General features: G+C 41.1%; 1 protein-coding gene across 1 annotated transcript in view; it reads right to left on the bottom strand.

The window, feature by feature from the left end:
- Nucleotides 1–22,670, bottom strand: part of LOC144798609 (hydroperoxide isomerase ALOXE3-like) — a 413,185-nt gene that overhangs the window by 271,309 nt on the left and 119,206 nt on the right. The window contains exon 6 of the mRNA XM_078669567.1: nt 2,586–2,758. Within this exon, the coding sequence (XP_078525693.1) occupies nt 2,586–2,758 (173 nt within the window). The remainder of the gene's footprint in view (nt 1–2,585; nt 2,759–22,670) is intronic.

Raw genomic sequence — 22,670 nt, 5'->3', positions numbered from 1 at the left:
TGGTGTCTCCATGCTGTTGTGTGTGACTCCTCCTTGTTGTGTTGTTCAGTTAGAAGTGTGCAAAGTGTGTGAATTTCACATCAGTGTTGTGTTTGTTTGATCCTCAATGTGTCTTGGGTGTGTTTGTGTAGACTGTGTGGCCCTACTGCTCCACACTGGCATTGTGTTTGCATTTGTCATGCATTGCAGGCACATGGTGGCTTTTCTCCTCCTGTATGGCATGGTATGTGTGGTGTAAAGCCATCCCCGATGTGTGCCACTTGTGCCTGGCCATTGTGGGTCTTCCCTCCCTCTATTTGTGTGTGGCACACCCCTTGCATGTCTGCTACTGACATGCAGAATATTTCACTTTGATGTCAGGTGTCCCCTTGGTTTCCATGTGTGTGTGCCTCCCCATCACTTCATTTGTGTGCTTGTGCTTTGTGGTGCAGTTCTTGGGCCATGACTGTTGTTCCACTCTGGACATTGCCACAATGGTGTATGTGTGCTGTCCCTGTGGTATTAGTCATTCTGTAGTGGTCATGTGCACTTCAGCTGTATGTGCTGCCCAGTGCTCTGGTGGAGATGGCTTGGCTCTTATACCCCAGAGTGGTGCATGTGTAGTTGTTGTGTTGGTTGGCGTGTGTTGGCTGTGGTATTGCTTCACTTCCTGGGTGTGCTGTTGTATTTGTGCTGTGCTGGTTTGTGGTGTGTGTGATGAGGTTGTGTCAATCACGTCTGTGTGAAGCTGTTGTGCTTGTTGCACACACTGCTTGTTTTGCATGCAGTGCTGTGTGTATGTGGCCTTGGCATTGCCTGATGTGCATGCCTTGATGTCCTGTGGTGTTTGTTGATTAGTGTTTAGTGTGCATCTGTGTTTGGTTTGATATGGCAGTGTGGGTTTGTCCTGCTGCACTTCTTGTGTGATATGTGTTAAGGTGTGTGTGTTTTGTTCCTGAGTGATGATGTTCTGGACGCCTATTGTGTCAGTGCTCCCATTGCCTTTCCCTAGTTTGGCTGACAGGGTATGTCTGTTTCTTTTGGGCTTCAGTATGTGTTCCTGTAGTGTTTGTGTGCTGTTCTTGTGAAGACATCTGTTGATGCATCCCTGTGTATGTGTTATGTTTGTGGCTACACCCAGGGTGTGTGTTTGTTTGTGTGTGTATGTGCTGGCAAGTACTGTGAGCCTTCAGTGTGTGTGGCACTGGTGTTGTGTGTTCCTTGTCAGTCACTCCTGCAGTGGCTGTCCCCCTGGTTGTGTGTTGTGTGGTGCAGGGTGTGTATTGTGCTTGGTTGCTGCAGTGCTTGTTGGTGTACAGGGGGGAAACAGGATGGGCACCTGGCCTGTGACTTGATGGGGTGTGTTGAGGTGTGGTTGGGGGTGCCCATGCCTTGGTGTGGCCCTGCCTTCTGCATTGTGCGCATGGGTTGACCGCGACAGTGACGGGCCCGGGACGATGCTGCTGGTTGGCGGTCGATGTGTGTCCCGGATGCTGAGGGGAGCCTTATTGTAAGGTGGGTAATGTGTGGGTGCCCTTGTGGATGTGTTGTGACCCCCAGCAGGGTGTCTGTGTGGTGATTGTACCCTGTTCTGGCTTGTGTGTTGTGTGTTGTATTTGTGTTGTTTCGTACCTGCGGCGGCGTCCGCGGTGGCCCATCTGACGGTAGTGTTGTAGGAGGTACATCACCGGATGCATATGGAGGGCTGGGTCCATGGCGTTCATGTCCGGGTCTCGGCTATCTTGCTCCGCTGTCGAGTTTCCGCATGCTCAGGTTGGGCGGTGTCTCCGCTGCGTTGCGTCTGCTTGTTTGGACCATCCTAATTTGTGTAGCGTGCGGACGTCATTCTGTACGGCGGTGGGTCTCGATTGGCTCACACCGCCGTGGTAGCCGGCGCACTTTGATGGCGGTGTACCAGGCCCCACGGCGGACGGGAAATGGCCTATGTTTTGGTATTCTAATATGGCAGACGTGAGTTCCGCTGCTCGCGGGCGGAAAAAGCTGTGCTGTGCTGTCACCGCCCGCTATCCTAATGGGCCCCATGGTATTTATTTGCTTAAAAGTGGCTGCAACCTGGGACACGTGTAATGTCCTATAAGTTTATTTTTGAATGCCTGGCAAGTGACTTTACTGCATTGTTTTTGTTGAATGAGTTTGCTGAGACAGAAGGCAATAGCAAACGGTCTCCCTTTCATCTCAGGAGGCCTGTGATTAGGAAACGTTCTCAAGACAGATGCCTTTGAGCCTGAATGAGCAAGCAAAAGCTCGGGAGGCCTATTGTCCTGAGGGAGAGTCAAATCTGTGGCTCATTCACACTGTTTAAGCTGTGAGAGAAACATGTCACTGCTGATATGCAGACAGTTGAAACAGAAACAGCCTATGGACACAAGGTTTAACCTGGATTACATAAGGCTATGAAAATAAAATCCATGTCTAATAAATATTTTCACTAATAAGTTATATACACGGAGATGGTCATCTTTTAGCTGTTTGGGTACTCTGGTGTTTGTTCTTTGTGCCTCGGTTGAACTGAGTTTTGGTGCCCTATAAATGCTGAATCATTGACCTGCTTAAAGTCCTTTGGAACCAAGATCAAATGAACTTACCTGCAGCTCGGTTGTAAGGTTTGTTTTCGTTCCTAAGATATCTGCTACCATGCTGTTCGTCACTGGGAAGTTTTCAGGGATGTTGTTGCATCTCTTGATCAGCATGGAGTGCGTAGAATTCACTAATAGATACCCAAAGAATGCATCTTCCGTCCAGTGTTGAAACAAATACTCTATGCAACAGAAAACACATTAATGCGTATAAGATTAAGATGAATGGAAAATAAATGTTCCTTTTTCTGAGTAGTGCTTTCAATAATAAGACAGGCTATACTCACTTGCATCCTTTCAGAATCTAAACACCTATGTTTGTGGTTTGTCCAATTAGAGCTCATTACCTTCCAGTGAGTGCTTTCAGCATTTAATCATGTGAAGTGATTGGAATCAAGTGTCTTTTACAATGAAAAATGGACATTAACATATGTAGAATATGTTTGTTGTAATGACACAGTATAATTAAGAGAGCTGGATTAGTTAATTCTTAGCACAGGAAGCTAGTGCTACCTTTCTACCACAAAATTCAGTTAACAGCACATGCTCAGGAGAGGGAAAGCACGTCATTGGAAGCACGTGCTAAACAAAAAAGGAAGGAAGAGCAAGGAATGGGGTAAGGGATATTATGACACAACACACAACGGCATTTACCATTGATACAGAATACTGTAAATGTATCAGACTGTTATGCAATGAGGAACCGAAATGTTTCTTTAATAAAGAACATGGATTACTCAAAAGAATTTAGAGAATGTACTCAAGTGTATATGTAGTATCCTGCTCATGTTAATGTTATGCCATTTTCACCACCTGCTCAGCCAGTGTGTTTGTGCTGTGTGCTGCATGGAATGTTGGAGTGATGATGCGCTTCGGAATGTTGGGAGCCTGTGAGGTGAAGGTCAGTTGAGAATGGGCTGAGCAGCAAGAAGGTTGGGGCTGCTCTACAGAACTCAAGTACCTGCTGTATTGGAACTTATCTACTAGTAACTTACTACAATAAAACATCTTGAACTTCAACCTACCTGCATGGACCCTCATTACTACAGTATAGTTAACAGGCTCCTGATAAGGAGATGATAGCCAGAAATAATGACCTTTCCAATACAAGCAATAACACTTTATTCAGATATAATTAGCACCGGATTGTCCGTGCATTACGAAACGTAGGGTCTATAAATATATCACAATACACACAGTGGATAGTTTTTGGGTGCTGTGCTAAAAAGGTGTGAATTTATTTTGCTGGGTTTGAATTATTTTATTTGAGGCTAGATTTGCAGAAATACTATTTGATCGACAACCTCTAAAAGAAATGTTGACAATGTTTCGGCTGCTGCATTGAGGCTTTTATCAGGACTTAGATGCCCTGTCTGATTATTTGGGAGAAGAAATACACTGCTACTTATTTGCTGTGCAGGGTCGGAATGTGACAAAAATAGGCGTGGGTACCCAAATTTAAGCAGTTCGATAGTTACAAAAGTATCCTACATGTAAAATCAGGTTTGCAAAGGCACCCATGTGGGGGTATTTTGCAAGGTATGGGAGCGTTTCATCACTAATGCTGCAGACAATGTTTGAGGTGATATCAAGGAAATAAAAAGTAAAAACTGGTCACACACTGATCTTTATGATTAGCTCGTCTGGCTCTGCCTGATCGCCCTATAGACCAGTCTGGCCCTGTTGCTCAGGAATTTTTTGATACAGTGGGGCAGCTCCCTAATGGCTGGCTTTTTAGGAGACAGGGTTTCCTCACCTTGTCCTTATTAATGCTTCATACAAACATGATAGAAACTGATTCATTTTAATAAGACTGGATAAATCTTAAAGGAAAACAGAAACCCAATGGAGGGGTATCTACTCTGCTGGGGCCCTCTTGTTAGTTCTCGCTGGTGTTAGCAGCGCATAGCGCTGCTCCAGCGAAAGACCTATTGTTGTGGGTTTGCCGGGAATGGCAGACAGGGGATGGTTACGCGCCTTTTCCTTGGCGATTTGACCTCGTGGGCGCGCACGCCCAGCCCGGCGCCGTGCATATCTCCTGTCCCACATTCACAGCCTCTCTCAATCGCGCGCAGACACAGCCACACTCACGCATGCGCGCACACACATACACCCACACAGGCACATCAGGACGCACTTACACAGACACACAGCCCAACATATACACACGCACAGCTAACAGACACACAGTCACACATATACATACACACGCACAGCTACACACGCGCACACACACAGCTACACCCACACACGCGCACCCCCCTCCCCCCACTCACCGGGCTCTTTTCTTGTTTCAAGAAAGGCAAGAAGTTCCCCCCCTGCATCCGTGGCCTGAAGTTACCGAATGCTCCTGCATCCGTGGCCTGAAGTTACCGAATGCTGCTGGCAATGCACCTAGCCTCGCCACTCAGTGTGGATAGTGGCTGCTACTCCCAGACGCTGCGTGGGGTGGAGTCAATCACAGTCTGCCACTGCTTCTTTCCTTATCGCTTCTGAGACAGCGTATGACTATGCGCCCATCAGGCGCGCATGCGTCATCTTCGGGGCACGTCTATTCCTTGCGCAAGCCTGTTGAGGCACACGTTGCTCAGTACCCCAGTGCGCATGTGCAGTGTGCGTGAGCTGGCCCATTGTGCCGCCTCCTGTCGCACTTTGCATCCCGGCGCGCGTTCAATCGTTTTTTGCCTGACTTGTGGTCTCGTGGAGCCTTCCCTCGGCGCATAAATTGTGCTCCTTGTGATCACCGCCGGCATTAGTTCTGTAGCCCCAGCATCGAGGTAAGGGGCGGAACCTCGGTAGTAAACGGCGGTGTGGTGGTATAGCCTGTTTATGTTGAACTCGCACCATTGGTCTGAGGATGTCACCTGGCACCTCGGGACCCATGGAACTGAAGACATCGTGGGATTAGACTGAGATCATGGCGGATCCAGGGGCACCCGAGGCCGAAGGGATGCGAAAGTGAAGGCGTAAATCACAGAGCGTCATGTGTAGATGCATGGGGAACTCATGTAGCAGCAGGACACTTCTGTGGCTCGGAGAGGTTGCATAGCAAGGGTAGTTTAAGCAAGTGGGTTCTAAGCTCTTCAGAAGTGTAGAATACGTTTTTACCCTGCTGCAGCATCGCTCCACACTACTCAAAATGAATACACCATCTGTGTGCGGGTGCAGAGATGTCAGTGGCCCAGCATCTGCCATTGCAATCAGCCACCTGATGAGATCATGAAAGCAACGTGGGTGTCACTGCTAGAGCTTTGGACCTACTGCCCGTCACATATTATCATTACTCTAGTAGTAAATGCCTTAGTTTTCAACTTGAGAGGTGGAGCGCAGTGATTACTTAGTTTATTCACCCAGATGGCTCCTACAGCCTCCTACTTGTCTGGCGTCGTTTGTGATTTGGCTGCCCTTTTATTTTTGGGGATACAGTATTGCAGCCCGTCCTGTTAAGCTTGCTGACCCATAAGCACCTGGGAATGTTGGTGAGGCTGTTGTCTTGTTTGTTAATGGATTTCAGTGACGGAGCAGGAGCTTAAGCAAAACCAAAAAATTGAGTTAATCTTCCGGAGTGCTGGAGCACATTACTGGCTTTGGCCATGCTAAAGTTGAAAGTCCGGCCTCCTTTGATGACACAGTCTTACGACAGAGAAAACTGACAGAGTAGTAGGGGATAATGTGAGAATTGTTTTTGGATGTATCTTAGTACTTAACAATGCAAGGCGCGGTGGCAGATGCAGAGTGGTTTGAAAAGGTAACTTTTCTGAATGTTAAGTTATCATTTCTCTTGTTTACTAAGCGACTACAATCGTTTCATTCCACATCGTGTTGATAGTCTATTACAAAGTATGTGCATGCTTTTTCATTTTGACTAATTTATTGGTGCTGTGAAGCCATTTATAAGTCTGTCTATCTCTCCCAAATGCTTTAAGGTAAAATGCAGTACTGTCTTTTCCTTCTAGTTCCCAAACAATATATGGGGGGGGGGGACCCACACAGTTGTATACATACCGTAAAAGGCGATTTCTCCCCCCCCCCCCTCCCCCACCAAATCAATGTAACTAGTTGGTTTACAAACCATAAAATACATGAAAAACGCACCAAATGTGGTTTATTAGCATCACCTAAATTATTTGTAGTTGGAAATTTAGGGGTATAGCACTTTGGGATATATTACCTGTGTTTATGGCCACTTCAATAAAGAAAATGCTATAGGTGTCACATTTGCGAAAGTTGTAGCTATTAGCATTGTAAATGACAAAGCTATTAATTTCGCTATTTTCAAAACCAACACATAAATAACAAATTTGTCATTTACAATATCAATAGCTCAAACTTTCCTAATGCGAGACCTATTGCATTGCAAATGCTTGTGTTTCTTTAGTCAGCTGGGAGCTAAAATGCTTGTTGCAGGGGTGGGTGGGCTGCATTGGTCACACTACGACAACGGCAATGAGCCAATTCTATCTGCAGCCTCTCGCATGTGACCAGGCATAGCATAACAAAACGTTTGCAACACTGGTGCAAAGCAGCAGCATTTTAAAGGTGTTTTTTTGTACTAGACATAGAGGGGCAGATTTATGTTAACTGGCGCATCCCCAGGGACGCATCTGTGCCGTAAAGGCGGCGCATTGCTGGAGTTGCGTCGCAAGTGCGACGCAGCTCCAGCAAGGCTCGGGGGGTGCCCTATCTGACCAATGCTGCATCAAGACCTATGCCTGCTTCAAGCAGGCGCAGGCTTTTGACGCAGCATTGGCCTGAAAGTGACTGAGTGAAATCTTATAGATTTCACTCAGCCACTTTTGCGAGGCGCACCTGCCCCGGAACGCCCACCCTGCGCCAGAACGCCCACAAGCGGCGCAGGGCTTTACAACGTGACGCATCTGCCTAGATGCGTCATGTTGTAAATCGTTCGTAGGGATGCGCCACGTTTACGCCGCCTTGCGTGACGCAACAGCAGTGTAAACGTGGCACAAGGGCCTCATAAATCTGCCCCGAAGAATCCCAGCTGGTAACAACAACGGCAATAAGCCAATTCTATCTGCAGCCTCTTGCATGTGACTAGGCAAAGCAGAACAAAACGTGTGCTACACTGGTGCAAAACAGCAGCATTTTAAAGGTGGTTTTTAGTCCTAGACATGAAGAATCCCAGCTGGTTAAAAAGTGCTAATACACATATACATGCATATAAAAAATGTTCTAATGCCGGACCGAGCAGCAGGAATGCAGAAAGCACGCTTCTTCTCTGTGCAGGTTAGAATGAAAGAATTTTGGAGGACAAGGAACAGGTTGACGGAGAACCAGGCTGCTGGGCCTGGCAGCCGTGGCTGTGCTACTTGCAAACATCACAGAAGCAGCTTCTTTACCGACTCCACCTGCCAGTGACGTGGTTATGTAAGAATGGTCCTCAAACATATGACAAGTGCTCCCTTTTTACGATGAATTAAGGACCCTAATCCCTTGTCGGCTGATGACGAGCCCAGCTCGTCATGAGGCACAGTGGAGCTGTGCTCATGACGAGCTGGGCTAGTTATAAGGGCCGCACCACTCCCCCCGTTCGGGGTTAACAGGTCCAGCCATACTTGAATAATTGTGCTGTAATATGCACTTTTCTGCCTATGTACTCCAATGTTTATTTTGAAACTTCTACCATCCCACATCTCTACAGAGGGTGGTGCTCATTTCTTCTGTCCCTGGGTGAATTTCAGGGTACCCTGTGGCCCTACTTTGCAGCCGCTTTTAGTTCTGCATCTAGCTTTTCATAACTTCTGCAAGAAATAGCTTAGGTCTACCACCCCTCTTTAATAAAATAAAAAAAAAAATTCTTAGCAAAGTGAAAACAACAGCGTATGTTCTCATTCCCTGGAGACTCTGGCAATGCTGAATCTGAAACGTAATTTATGCTCTTGACCATTCAAACTGAAACTTAGATGAATGTTTTTCATGAGCAAACTTTATGGTGTTTGGGTCATTCTTAATTTGAATCTTCTTGTCGAAAGTCTTAACAATATAGTTTCTACAGAAACGGTTGTTGGTTTTTAACATGAATTTGTCATTGTATTTTTATTTCAGGTCCTCATAAGGATTTGCCTCATGTTCACTAAATATCCAAGTCCCTGTTAGTTCACATAACAGATCGATTGGAGGACCAATGTCAGATTAATGTTTTGGTATGGGCCCACAGAGGAATTAGATCGAGGTATGATGAAAATGATGTAAGTATAAAAGAGAGACAGTAAGTTTTTTGCCCATCTTTCCACTGCAACAGTTTTCTGGTAGCTTGTCTGATGGTTAGTTTGACTAATTAAACTAGGATATGAAGAGATGTGTTTAAGAATGATTGGGGTTTTAATAGTAGTGTAAGAGAATAGAAGAGTTTTGACAGGTGATGAGGTTTTGACATATCGACGCCAAAAATATCGACATCAAAAATATCAGAGGCGGAATATCGATGTCAAGAATATCGAAGTCCTATCTACATTATTGTGAGTACAAAAATATCGGAAACAAATATATTGTCAAAAATATCGTTGTTAAAAATATAGGAATTTTTTTAAAAGTTTAAAAAAAATTTAACATTAAATAAATAATACATATAATTAAAATAAACATAATAATATAATCTATATACTTACTTAATAATACTTATAATTAATTATTCTAATAACTAAATTGTTAAAAAACATTTTATAAATTATAAATACATACATACACATACAACAATAATATAAATAAAAACACCAAAACTATATATAACAAATTATTTTAAAAAAGGTAAAGAAAGTATACACTACATTAAATTAAAACAGTAAATATTGGATAGCGTAGGGGTAACAATTACTATTGCTACTCCAGACAGTGCAACAGTAGGGAAATTGTTGGATATCGTAGGGGTAAAAAATACTATTCGAACTCCAGAGGGTGCAACAGTAGGGAAAGTGTTGGATAGCGTAGGGGTTAAAATTACTATTCCAACTCTAGAGGGTGCAACAGTAGGGAAAGTGTTGGATCGTGTAGGGGTAACAATTATTATTCCAACTCCAGAAGGTGCAACAGTAGGGAAAGTGTTGGATGGCGTAGGGGTTAAAATTACTATTCCAACTCCAGAGGGTGCAACAGTAGGGAAAGTGTTGGATAGCGTAGGGGTTAAAATATCTTACTAATAATTAAAAAAAAATTTGTAAAAAATAATAATTTAATTATTAAATTACAATAAATTAATTAACAATACCAATAAATATTTATTTAAAAATAATTACCAGTTAATAATGAATTAACAATTAAATTGATGCTAAATACAATTAAATAATAATTATTACAAATGTATTACCAAATAATAATACAATAATAAAATCATTTTCAATACCAAAAAACAATAATTATTAAAAAAAGAATTGTAACTAATATTTAATTAACAATAACTTATTGATCAATACCAATAAATGATAACTAATCAACTTTAATTACCAATTAATAATTAATGGACAATAAATAAATCCCCCCAAAATATTAATTATTGAAAAGTTATTACCAATTAATAATTGATTAACAATACATTTATTATCAATAGTCAAAAGTAAAATAAATAATTACTTAATCACAATTAAAGTACTTCCCACCCTATTGCCCTATACCCTCACAACACACTTCAATAATAAATTATTACACTTAATATCATTACCAATTAATCAATTAATAAAAAGTAATTACCAATTAATAAAAATGAATTACCAATTCATAATCATTTAACATAAAATTAATTATCAATACCAATAAACATTAAATTATTACTTAATTACAATTAAATTACTTCCCACCCTATTTCCCTATAAACACACAACCGCTACAGAACTGAAACGCAAAATGTATTTAAAAATATTTACCAATTCCTAAAAATAATTAATTAATTTACTATATTTAAATTACTTCCCACCCTATTTCCCTATAAACCGAGAACCCACTATGGTACTAAAACTCATAATTTACTTAAAAAAATTCTTATTAACTTCAAAGAATGTAATACATATATTATAAAACTAGTACAATAATTAACAAAAATTATGAAAATAAACATATAAAATACATAATAAAATACATAACACTAATAGTAATATCGATATTAGTAACATCAATATTTTTGCTATCGATATTACTAACTTCGATATTAACAAAAACTATATTTCTTACCTTCAGGTCGATATTCTGGTCGTCGATATTCTTGATTTCGGTATTCTGTCCCTACGATATTTCCAACTCGATATTCTTGAAGGTCGAAATAAACAACTCAATATTTAGACTGTTTACTGGATTTTTGATCACAGAAACTTGTCTTTTGTAAAAATTGTATGTCTATGTTGTATTGAATTAGGTCCATCAAGGCCTGAGTGAGTACGGGTCAGTTGAGGTCTAAGATCCTGGGATAAGCCTACGGGCAGTCCTAGGGTGGCATACACTAAGGGGTCCATTACGATGGTATGCGGACACCGTAGGGGAGCCCGGGACTGATCGCCAAAGTTGCGGCAGTCCCGCCATGTAAATTAGGATGCGCCCGCCACTCTGGTGGGCACATCCTGGCCCCTTTACATTGTTGGTGGATCTGCTGGCTGCAGACCCACTTGCAGTGTCAATGACTGTGCACGGGATTCCCATGCACTACATGGCAGGCACCACGTGGTGCCTGCCATGTAGTGCATGGCAATGAGGGGGGTACCATAGGTACCCCCATGTGCACCCCCCAAGCCCCCAACACCATGGGAGCCCGCTACGAGCCCCCAACAGCAAAGCCGGCAAGCACTTCCATGGCGGCGAAAGGCTCTTTACCGCACTCATTATAATATGGATGGCGACTGGTGGAAAACTGGCAGACAGTCTTTCCGGCCGCTGGGGTCCCTCCGCCATACTAATGTGGCGGGGGAAATGGGTGGCGGGCTGAGGGAAATTTAGGGTGGGTCATCACAGCCATGCGGGCGGTGGCAATCTTTCCTACATCATAATCAGACCCTAAGTGTGTTTGTCTGCTTTTTTGTGAGTACTCTGCATGAGACGTCATTGCCAGTACTGGGAAAGGGAACTTGAGGCATGAAAAGATGGAATTGTGGAGATTTATTCTGGAAGCGCACCGGGAGAGATCGTAAAGTGTTTTCCTTAATGGGAGTGAAATCATGCTGGTCGAAGTTTTCACAGGAAGCAAATTAGATTTTCTCAATGAGTGGGTATCTATAATTCTTTTAGTTGAGCAGACAAAGTTGTTTTATGTTGTATTGTTTAGTGAAGTTTATTTTAAAAGAACGAAAAAAAAGACGACAAACAAATTGTAAGGGAGGGTCAGTTGCAGTGAGGAGTTAGACTGACGTCATAAAGTGCAGGGCTGGTATTGGTGGTTGGTAAAAGGCTGAGCTGGTATTGGTGGACGAGAACGAACAGTCATTGGAGGTAGAAAATCGAAATATGAAAGGTAATTTAGTGGTTTTAAACAAAAGATTGAGTTGGAGGAAAGAAATCATGAAATTTTTCAAGTTGTTAAAACCCTTAGTACATAGAGGTAAACCGATATCAACAAGGGAAGGAGTTCCTGTTGCTTCAGAAGGTACACCAGCACGGCATCGTCATTTAGAGAAAGAATATTACACTTGTACTTGGTTAGAGAACTGGGTAAAATACACCAAGAAAGATGGTCCCTTAGCGTTTCCACAGTATGGGACATTTAAAGTTAGAATTTTAGAGAATTTGAGAAGACAGATAAATAATTTGAAACTTAGTCCCAGGCATATACAATCGGGAGCCCTTGAAGAGTTGGAACATGAAGCACATCAGTAAGAAAAGGAGAAATTTCAGGAAAGATATAGAAATACTATAAATCAATATGAACAGGCAAATGGCATTCCCTTAAAAAGGTATTTAGACAAGATGTTGCTTGGGAGGCCAAATGTACCCGGTAATGGTAGCAAAAAGAAGGAGCGAAATATAAAAGAAGAGGAACCATGTAGTGGAGCAAAATGTTCTGGAGCAGATGAGAATCTAGAAGAAATATAGTTCCAAGTGAAACTGTAGGAGATATACATACTTTGCTTGGTGCGAGAGAGTAAGAGTAGAAACTCATGGGACTAGTGCAGAAGAGTGTAGTAGGATAAATTCCATCATGGAAGGGGGAATAGAGCCATTAATACATATTTCAAAGAAGGCACTTGAAATGGCAAGTAGAGGACAGCAAATAATTACTGGGAGACAGTTGCAAATGAGTAGTCAGAAAACAGATTCACAAGTATTCCTGAAGCCAGGAGAGATTAGTAGAGAATCACAGAGATCCAAAACAAGTACTTCAATAGGGCCATCCTCAGAAAAACTCGATGATTGTATTAGAGACATAGCCCCTACTGGAAAAGCACGGAAAATGCAATTCAAAGCATGAATAAAGATGTGAGCAAATTAAAAGTGGAATTAGAAGAAATTATATTGGGAACCATTAGTCCAGAGAGGCTATGAAAATATCATGATGAGGAATTATTATTTATGATAAGATAAAACTCGGAAAGCGAGAAATACCCATGAGAAATTTGCCGAGTTAGCACAGAAATATGGAGTGGATGTAGAAAAGTATAAGGTATTACAGAAAACCTATTGATTGGATTTTAGAGGCAAAGATTTGGAAATTCTGAATTCCTTTGGGAAAAGACTGCAAATGAAAGAGTTAATACCTACCCTGAAGCGACGGGGAGGGATAGAAAGATGGGAAGGCAGATCGGCTGAAAAAAAAGAAGATACCACAGTGGTACTACCTATTTGTCCATTGATGGGAAAGGAAAAGAATGAGGCAGATGCTTTTGCTTTTCCTATGAAAGAACTCCCGGGAGGAGGGTATGTACATGTCCCCTGGAGTAGACAGGACATAATGTCCTTTGCAAATGATTTACCGAGGTTAAGGGAGAAACCAGTGGAGAGGTATGAGCAAGTGAAAAGATTTGTGAACGTTTCAAAGGTCCCATTGGAGAATTTGGATGCTTTGTTTGATATTGGGGTCCCTAAAGATGTGTGGATGGAATGTGAGATTGCGGTTAATTGGCTAGAAACAGAACATAGATCCAAAAACAGGTGCACTGTCAGCAGAAGTGATGAAAAAATCCAATCAGATCATTACATATTTGATATGAAAGATTTTTTCGAAAGAAACATATTGGGTGAAAATTGATAGGACTACGCAGGAACTAAAAGAAACAGTACATGCCTATTATGAGAGACTTCTCCAGGCATTCAAACAGTATTGCGGAATTGAAAATGTGTCAGGAGAACGATATGCAACATTTTGTGTATCTATTTATTTATGGTTTGAGGCCTGACATTAGTGCTATGATCCAGCAGCATTTGATTTGCTGGCAGAGGAAGTCAATAGATGAAATACTGTGTTATGCAAACTATTGTGGTGATGACACCGACATGCTACATATGAAGCTGAAAGAAGTTGATGTTGGCACAGATGAGGGCAGCCAAGAAAGAATATGTGGGTTTTGATTCAGATGTTACAGGCATGATACAGGGAAATGGTCAGACTACTACTGGAATGAAGGGTGTAATGGTAAATCCCTTGCCAAATGTAATGGCACAAGGAAGGGGACGTGATCCATCATAGATTCATTGAAAAATTCTTTTGCTTGTAACAGTTGTAGCAAGCTGGTTCATTGGAAGCACGATTGTAGGTCCAATTTGGGTAATCGGGTGAATGGACAAGCAATTGTGACAGTTGTGTATGGATTGATCCAATCACTGGTTACATCATGTTACATCAGTCAATGTTAAATGTAAGGGGTGAAGATCAGAATATGCCTCAAGCTCCTATGCAAAATTTGAATGGCAAGTACAGAAATACAATGTGAATATGGGTTTTTTATACAATGATCAGGTAAATCCACATGTACAAGTGGCTTCACAATATTTATTACAGGTGGATGACAGTGACTCAGATACTTACCAATAACGGTGCCTGAGAGGGGAGGAGGAATGCGTGCTTGGTGCATCCTTAGAGGTAGATCCGAATGGTACTTAAGTGAACGGCTAGGTAAATGGAACATCGATTTCATTCCTTGTAGATACTGGTGCTACCCGATCCATTGTGAGAACTGTAAAAATACCTAACCTACCCCTCTCAGAAGAAACGATCCAAGTAGTAGGAGTATTAAATCAATTAAGTCCAACCCTAGTGACAGAACCAGTGTAAGTACAGATTGGAACCTTTTGTGAATATGCAGAAGTTTGTGGTGTGTGAAACTAATCCAGTGAACCTGTTGGGATGAGATTTATTGTGTAAAATGAATTGCTACATTACTGTACACCTGAAGAAATAGAATTTCATACCAAAGATGAGGAGGTAGTGTTTAAAATGGCTAGACAGAAGGCAGAGGTAAAGAGTTTGTATCCCTTACTTACTGAAAATGGCTTACCACCTGTGTCTGAAGTGTGGTATTTTTCAGGAAAGGATATTGGGTTAATGAGAGGAGTAGCTCCAATTCGAATTACAGTGAAACCAAATGCAGAATACCTGAGGACTCCAGCAAATAATGTTAGTCCTGAAACAATTGCTAGAATAACCCCATTTATTGAGATTCTGATTGAACAAGGATTTTTTAGCGGGATTTTGGGCAGTCCATGTAATTCACCTATCAAGGACACACGGAAACCAAATGGAAAATATAGAATAGAACAGGATCTGAAGAAAATATTCTGATTTGATACCTTGTTGTCCAATAGTACCAAATCCTGCTGTAATGCTATATCAGATTTCATGTGAAGCTGAATGGTTTTCAGTGATTGATTTGTGTCAAGCTATGTTCTCCATTCCCTTGCATCCGGATAGCCAATATTTATTTGCGTTCTGGTTCGGAAACAGTGTCGTGGCATGGTGCCAAGTTCCAAAAGAGTATATGGAAAGTCCCTCAATTTTCATTCAGATTTAGAAGAGCAATTTGGAGTCACTGGAAATGCTGAATCACTCTGTGCTAGTGCAGTACATTGATGCTGTATTAGTGGCATCTGAAACTAAAGAAGAATGTGCTTCAGATATGATGGCACTACTGAATTATTTGGCAGTGAGCGGGCATAAGGTGTCACTGGAAAACTTCAGTTTTACAAGAGAGAAGTTCTCTATTGAGTCATCACAAGGAAAAAGGAGTCAGAAAAGTATTACTAGATCAATTCACTGCTATATTGCAGATGAATCCACCTGAGTATACAGAAGGAAGTTCGAATGTTCTTGGGAATGGTTGGCTATTGCAGGCAGTGAATGCCAAATTTTTCTTTGATAGCCAAGCCACTTCAGAAGTTAACACACAAAGACGTGTGAGATCCTGTTCCATGGGATGTGGAATGCATGCGCTCTTTCCTTGAACTGAGAGACAGTTTATGTCAAACACCAGCATTGGGAATGCCCGACTTTAAGTAGAATTTAACTTTGTTTTGCAGTGAGTGCGAAGGTTGTGCACTATCAGTTCTAATGCAAATGCATGGAACAGCATGCAGACCTCTTCCATATTTTTCAGCTACATTGGATCCTGTGGCTGCTGCTTTACCTGGAAGCCTGAAAGCTATTGCTGCAACAAGTGTGAGTTTGGAACAGTGATCTTGGGTGCAGAGAATGTAACTGTAACAAAATGAATGAGTTTGAATCCAGCTACTTTGATGCTGTTACCTGGACATGAAGTTGTGACGGAAGAAGCTGGTCATGACGGCCTTGACATGACTGAGATGTATATCAAACCATGACCTGACATACAAAATACCCCGTTGCCAGAGTCAGATATATACTGTTTCTGGATGGATCATGCTTGAGAGATAGAGTAGGTACCTTGTGAGCTGAGGGTTATGCGATTTATACTGCAATGGGTGTGGTGGAAGCATCATGTTTGAAAGGAGTGTACTCAGAACAAGTGGCTGAATTGATCGCAATTTTCAGGGCTTGCACCATTACCAAACAAATGAGAGTAACAATATTCCCAGATAGTCAATATGGTTTCAGGGTGGTGCATGACTTTGGGCGGTTGTGGTCTCAACGTGGGGCTATGACCTCTTTGGGTTCACCTATCCAAATTGGAGAGTTTTTAAAACACCTATTGATGGCACTACAACGTCCGGGACAGATTGTGGAGGTGAAGTGTTCCACCCACCAAACTATACATGATATGTCACAGTTGGCAATCAATATGCAGATGAGACTGCACATTATTGTGTCCTAAATTCTTATACATTCAATAGGGAATCTTTCAAGGAACACTCTGATGACACAGAATGCAGATTGATGTTTTCAGTTGTTGAAACTTGAGAAGAAATTAGTGAATTGCAAGATTCAGTACCACAGGCAGAAAGAGAAGGGTGGATTTAAACAGGGTGTAATCACAGACAGGAAGATGAGGTATGGGTGTGCATGGATTGGAGATCTGTGTTGCTGGATACCATACTGTCACCGATCGCAAGGATTTGTCATGGACCTGCACATGTAGGTAGAGATGCTATGCTATGTCTGCTTTTGTTGTATAACCCGCGATTCAGAGCCATTGCAGAGAATCTGTGTCAAAGATGTGTAATTTTTTTAACAACAAAATGTTGGAAGGAAGACCGTGGTCAGTACAAGTCACTTTGGAAACTCAGGAGGTCCCTTTACCTGCATGCAGTTGGACTTCATTGAGATGCCCTCTTGTAATGGATTGAAATATGTCCTTGTGATTGTGTGTTTATTTTCTTGTTGGGTCAAGGCTTATCCTGCAAGGCACAATGACAGCTTAACTGTGGCTAAATTACTTCTTAGAGAATTGAAACCTAGATGTGGTTTTCCAGTCTCATTGAAATTGGATAGTGGAACTCACTTCAATAATGAAGTAATACGTATACTTTGTGTCGCATAATAAATTGAGCAAAGCTTACTCCGTGCATACCGCACAGAGGAGTCGAGTGTGGTGGAACAGATAAATGAAATGATTAAGTCTAGATTAGCGAAAGTGTGTGCGTCCACATCCCGGAACTGGCTTGATGCATTGCGTTTGGTGTTGATGAGTTTGCGAAGTATCCCAGACAGAAGTACTGGACTGTTCCCTCATAAGATAATTATGGGGAGGGCTACGAGGCAGCCTACAGTCCCAGCAAATTGTGAATATTTCTGATTACTTGGTACTCAATTATTGTAGAGGATTGGCTGATGTGGTGCGTTTTATGTCTCACCAGGTTGGAGCAGTTGCAACTACCATTCATCAGGAGCAGTGCCACAATTTGAGCCTAGGCGACTGGATACTAGTTAGGAAGCTTGTGCAAAAATCCTGTTCAGAACTTTGTTGGTGTGGGTCTTCTCAAGTGATTCTTGTGACCACAACTGCTGTTAAATGTGGTGGCATACATATTTGGGTATATGCAGGCCACACTCGTCGAGTCCCATGTCCTCTTGAAAGTGGGATCTGTGGTGTACAAACTGGTGACAACAGAGAAACGTCCTGTTCAGACTGACCACAAAGAAGAAAGGGCACAAGCCACTGGGTCTCGAGGCGCTGTTGTAAATGAGAGTCAAAGTGAGTTGATCCCAGTTGATATCAAGGGTCAAAGAGAAGGGAATCCAACTACGAGAAATAAAGACTCAAATGATGAGAACAGTGTACCAGAGAATCAAGTGTGAAAAAGAGACTGTTGGCCTAGAAAATCTGAAAGATTGAAACACATACTGACTGCAGGAAGAATACCTTCAACTGTGATTCAAATCCTGAGTCAATCTGAGCAAAGTGACACAGATGAAGAAGAATCAACAGTCCGCAGAACAAAAAAAAGCATGGCACCAAGTCAAATATATGCCGCTCCAGAGTGGACATATTTTGCTGCCGCAAATGACTGGGAAAGAGTTCTACACATTTTGCTCTAAAAACTGCCACTCATACAAACCACCCTGAAAGAACCATTGTGAAAAAGGAGAAAAGAAGAGCAAAAAAGAAAAAGGCCAGAAGTGACACAAAAACTAAAAATGTGGACAGAGGCTAACCAAAACCAACTGCACAAAGCCTATTTCTATAGATTAAGTTATACTTAAAAAAATATTAAAATGAATAAAAAATGAATGCCTCTAATCCTGAGATGGAAAATAGAAATCTAGTTTCACTAACATGCTTTCTTTCTAATTCTTGCCCTGCTGTTGATAAACACAAGGAGCTGATGGACTGAGCGCTGAAACTTTTCAGACACTCATCCTCAGTCACAGATCTGGGTTGAATTCATCATTGCACTTTAGCTCATTATGCCACCTCGCTTGCTCATTCAGTGCACTGGCCCCCGCCCTCCAGAATACCATCCCTCCTGGTTCCAGTGGCACGCAGGGCCTCTGGGCATTCAGGAAGCTGATCAAGACATGGCTTTCTTCCATTCTATAGTCTACTCTCTCTCTGCCCTCCTCTATTCAGGCTTAGCGGTGAGCCGCCCCGATGAGGGGTAGCCATGTGCTCTACAAATACTGATAACATAACATAACCTCAGTTCAAACCCAGCTATATACAAATCAGTCTTGACCCTGTGCTGCATGGGAACAGTCCACCCCAAATTGCCAAGCCAGGTCTTCCCTGAACCTGAAACAAGCATCCTGGGACCAGTTTTGGGGTAACACCCCTCTTCAGCCAGGCTAGCTTGAATCCAGTGGCAAAGTGAGCAAGGGACCCATGTCCAGACATACCCTGCCAACTTAGGATGAATAAAGCAAACACAAGCAGATGATGGATAGAGTGCTGACACTTTTCAGGCACTTACCCCCAATCATAGATCTGCCTGATGCATGAGATGCTGAGATACATCCTACATCACCTACATATACTGTATATGCACATCAACATAATTTACCCTGTGTTTTACATAGTGTAGACATTTCTCTTATTAATTGTGTAGATGATCATAGGGAGGAAATAAAAAACAAATCTGAAAAACCAATGAATACACCTCAATGGGCTCAGAGGGAGGGTATTATAAAAAAGGAGATACTTAATATGCAATGACTCTAGAGTGGCAACACAAAGGAAAGCTTTGCATACTAAGACGTAAAACAGAGCATAATAATAACTTCATTGGTTCCAGTGAATGTGAACATACCTTCCTACTTATGGGAGGATGGGGCTTATTTTTAGGAGGATTGGACCCAGTATTTCCTGGAGTGTATTTTGTGTGTGGAAAAAAAGTGTTATTACAAATTGCCCAAGCATTGGTATGGGTGTTGTTATATGGAAAAGTGTTTGCAAAGATCTACCATGTTAATGAACACAGTGGAATCATGGAAAGGAAACCTGCATGCTTTAGAAGGGGATGGAGTGCTTCTGAAATTATTGGGGATGTTGTTGGTGCTATAATTCCATCAGTTGGGGTACTACTAAATTCACACAAAATTCTAAAACTTTCAACAGTAGTAGATCGATTGTCAACAGTTACTGCTGGTGGATTTTTAGTAATTGATACGAAATTAGTTGCTATTAGGTCTATGGTTTTGCAAAATTGACTTGCTATAGACATACTCTTAACAAAAGAAGGCAGAGTCTGTTGCATGCTGAAAGTTTAACAATGTTACACTTATATCCCGGACAAAAGTAAAGATTTGAAGGGACATATAAGCAATATTACTAATTTAGGAAAATAACTAACAGAATTAAAAACAGATGGTGTATGGGAGAAAATTGGGAAAGGATTTTCTTCTGTGAGATATTGGTTTGCAGCAATGGAAAAATGTTTAGGGGGAAAATACTAATTCCACTTTCTTACTAATAATATTACTAATGTATCGATAATATAAAAATAAGGGAAGCTCTAAAGAAAATAAAGGGCGAAAAAGAAATAGAGCAGAAATTGAAATATAGGATGGAAAGAGTGGTTTTTATGATGAGATAACAAATTTGGAACAAATGAGACTGAAACAATTGAAGACAACTGCATTCTAATGTGATATCAGAATAAGATAAAAGATACGTTTGTGTGATGGCTTGATTCGCCATCAGTGAGGGAATTCATGGGGTGCAAAAGTTTAATGATGTTTGTCTCTATCAATTCTCACCACTAAATTAGATTTACGACAATAATTTTTGACTAATATATGCAAAATGGTTGAAGACGAAAAACATGAGATTTAATACTGCATCTTAAAAGCATGCAGAGGTTTTCGAAATTGTGAAAATGTGAAAGACGTAGATAAAGGGAGAAAAAGTTATTTTCTTATGCAACGTAATCACATGTTTAAGAATTTAAACATAGTTAACTTAGAAACTGCTAATGATTTATAAAATGTGATAACTGAAACTAATGCTTACTTAATGAGACATTTGAAAATGATTAAAATGTTTAGTTTCAAGATGCTTGACAGTATGAAGAATTACTTTAGCATTATGTGGTGCAAAGGTGAGTAACAAAAATGAGAAGCATAGTAATCTGCTTCGAAATTGAAAATGTGAAAGATATACATTTTATTTTTTTAGTGGTACCTAATATGGACATGTGACTTCGGAATAAAAGAATAATGAGGGAATTAACTAAGAAAATGTAACTATTCATATTATTGTGTGTTTTATATTAATCATAACGTAATAAGGATTTAGCAAGTTTTCATGTAGGCCTCAAATGCTCCTGTTTCCTCATTGGAAAGGCAGAATTTAGTTGTAGTTGTCATTTCAGACGATATGAGAACTTTTCATGAAGTTTCTTTTAACCTGTGAACAATAGACTTATTTTGATTCAGCAACAATTGATATACAATTGCAAACCCAGAGAGAATATCTGGTAAGTAACAGACAGTGAACAAAGTGAATTGTCTTACTTCCGAGGAAAGGTTAGAATTATAAAGTTTTTGAAATTGATGATTCTGCAAAAGAATGACTTAAAGCTTCTGGATTTTCTTAGTGAGGTATTGATCACACCATGAGCAGCCCACTGTGGACAACCAACAGAAACCATATTGAGGGATGGAAAGGATATTTTGTGGGCAAAAAGGGAGAACATTTGGAAGTATAATTGCCCCCTTGGAGGAGGAGCTGTGCTGGTTGTCATTTTCAATTTCCCTTCTTGGCATGCTGTCTGGCTGAACGCAGATTTTCTTTTCTATGTCAAACCCATTTAAACTGAACTTTACGAACTGACTCTACTTGTACTTTGCCGGCTGGTAAAGTGTGCAGGTATAACTCTTCGGCTGAAGAGTTCATTGACTCATTCCTGGGACTCCTTATGGTTCAACTCTGCACATATGGTTTGTATAACCTAAATGATTAACTTTTCCCTGTTTTCTCTCCCTTCTTTCCTTAGGTAATCAGCAAATGTCTATTTTATTGAATCTGTATGACATTGTGTGACTAATGGAACTAAATGACTTCTATTAAATTGAATCTGAAATGTGATTTATGTTCTTGACTATTCAAATTGAGGCTTAGGATAAATTGTTTACATGTGCAAACTTTATTGTGTTTGGGGCATTCTTGATGTAAACCCTCTTGTCAAAAGACTCATCATTATAGTATCTACAGAAAATGTTGTTGGTTGTTAGCATGAATTTGGCATTTTCTAATTCCAGTTCCTCAAAAGGATTTGTCTCACGTTCTTTAAATATAGAAGTCCCAGTTAGCTAACATCAAAGATGAATTGGAGGACCAATATCAGATTAATGTTTTGGTAATGGACCCACAGAGGAAATAGATGGAGATATTATTAAAATTATGTACGTATAAAAGAGAGATAGTTTGTTTTTGACCAGCTATCGGCTGCAACAGTAGCAAGCATAAGTCCTGGGCTGTGGTTCAAGAGATAATATAAGAGGTGTTGTTTAGAGAGACATATCTCTACCCATTGAGATTGACCAAGGTTAGGTCAGACTGATGAAGGGTAGAAGTGCCAAATCTGAACAAAAGGGATTCACCATACCTGATTATGTAGTGAAAAGAGTAGCAAAGGGCTATATGTGTGCCAGCATATGGAATGTCACAGGCAGAATGTGTGATTGTTGCTATTAAAAGAAGAGGTTTACACATATATGAGTTTCAGCAGTGGGCGAAGAGAGAATTAAAATGTGCATACATCCGTATAGGTGGAAACGGAGTGCTCTCTGGAACTTCAAATATAGAAACTCCAAAC

This window comes from Lissotriton helveticus, chromosome 12 (genome assembly GCF_964261635.1).
Source record: "Lissotriton helveticus chromosome 12, aLisHel1.1, whole genome shotgun sequence".
Taxonomy (NCBI): Eukaryota; Metazoa; Chordata; class Amphibia; order Caudata; family Salamandridae; genus Lissotriton; species Lissotriton helveticus.
Note: the sequence above shows the minus strand (reverse complement) of the source record. Positions and strands in the feature narration are given on the sequence as shown.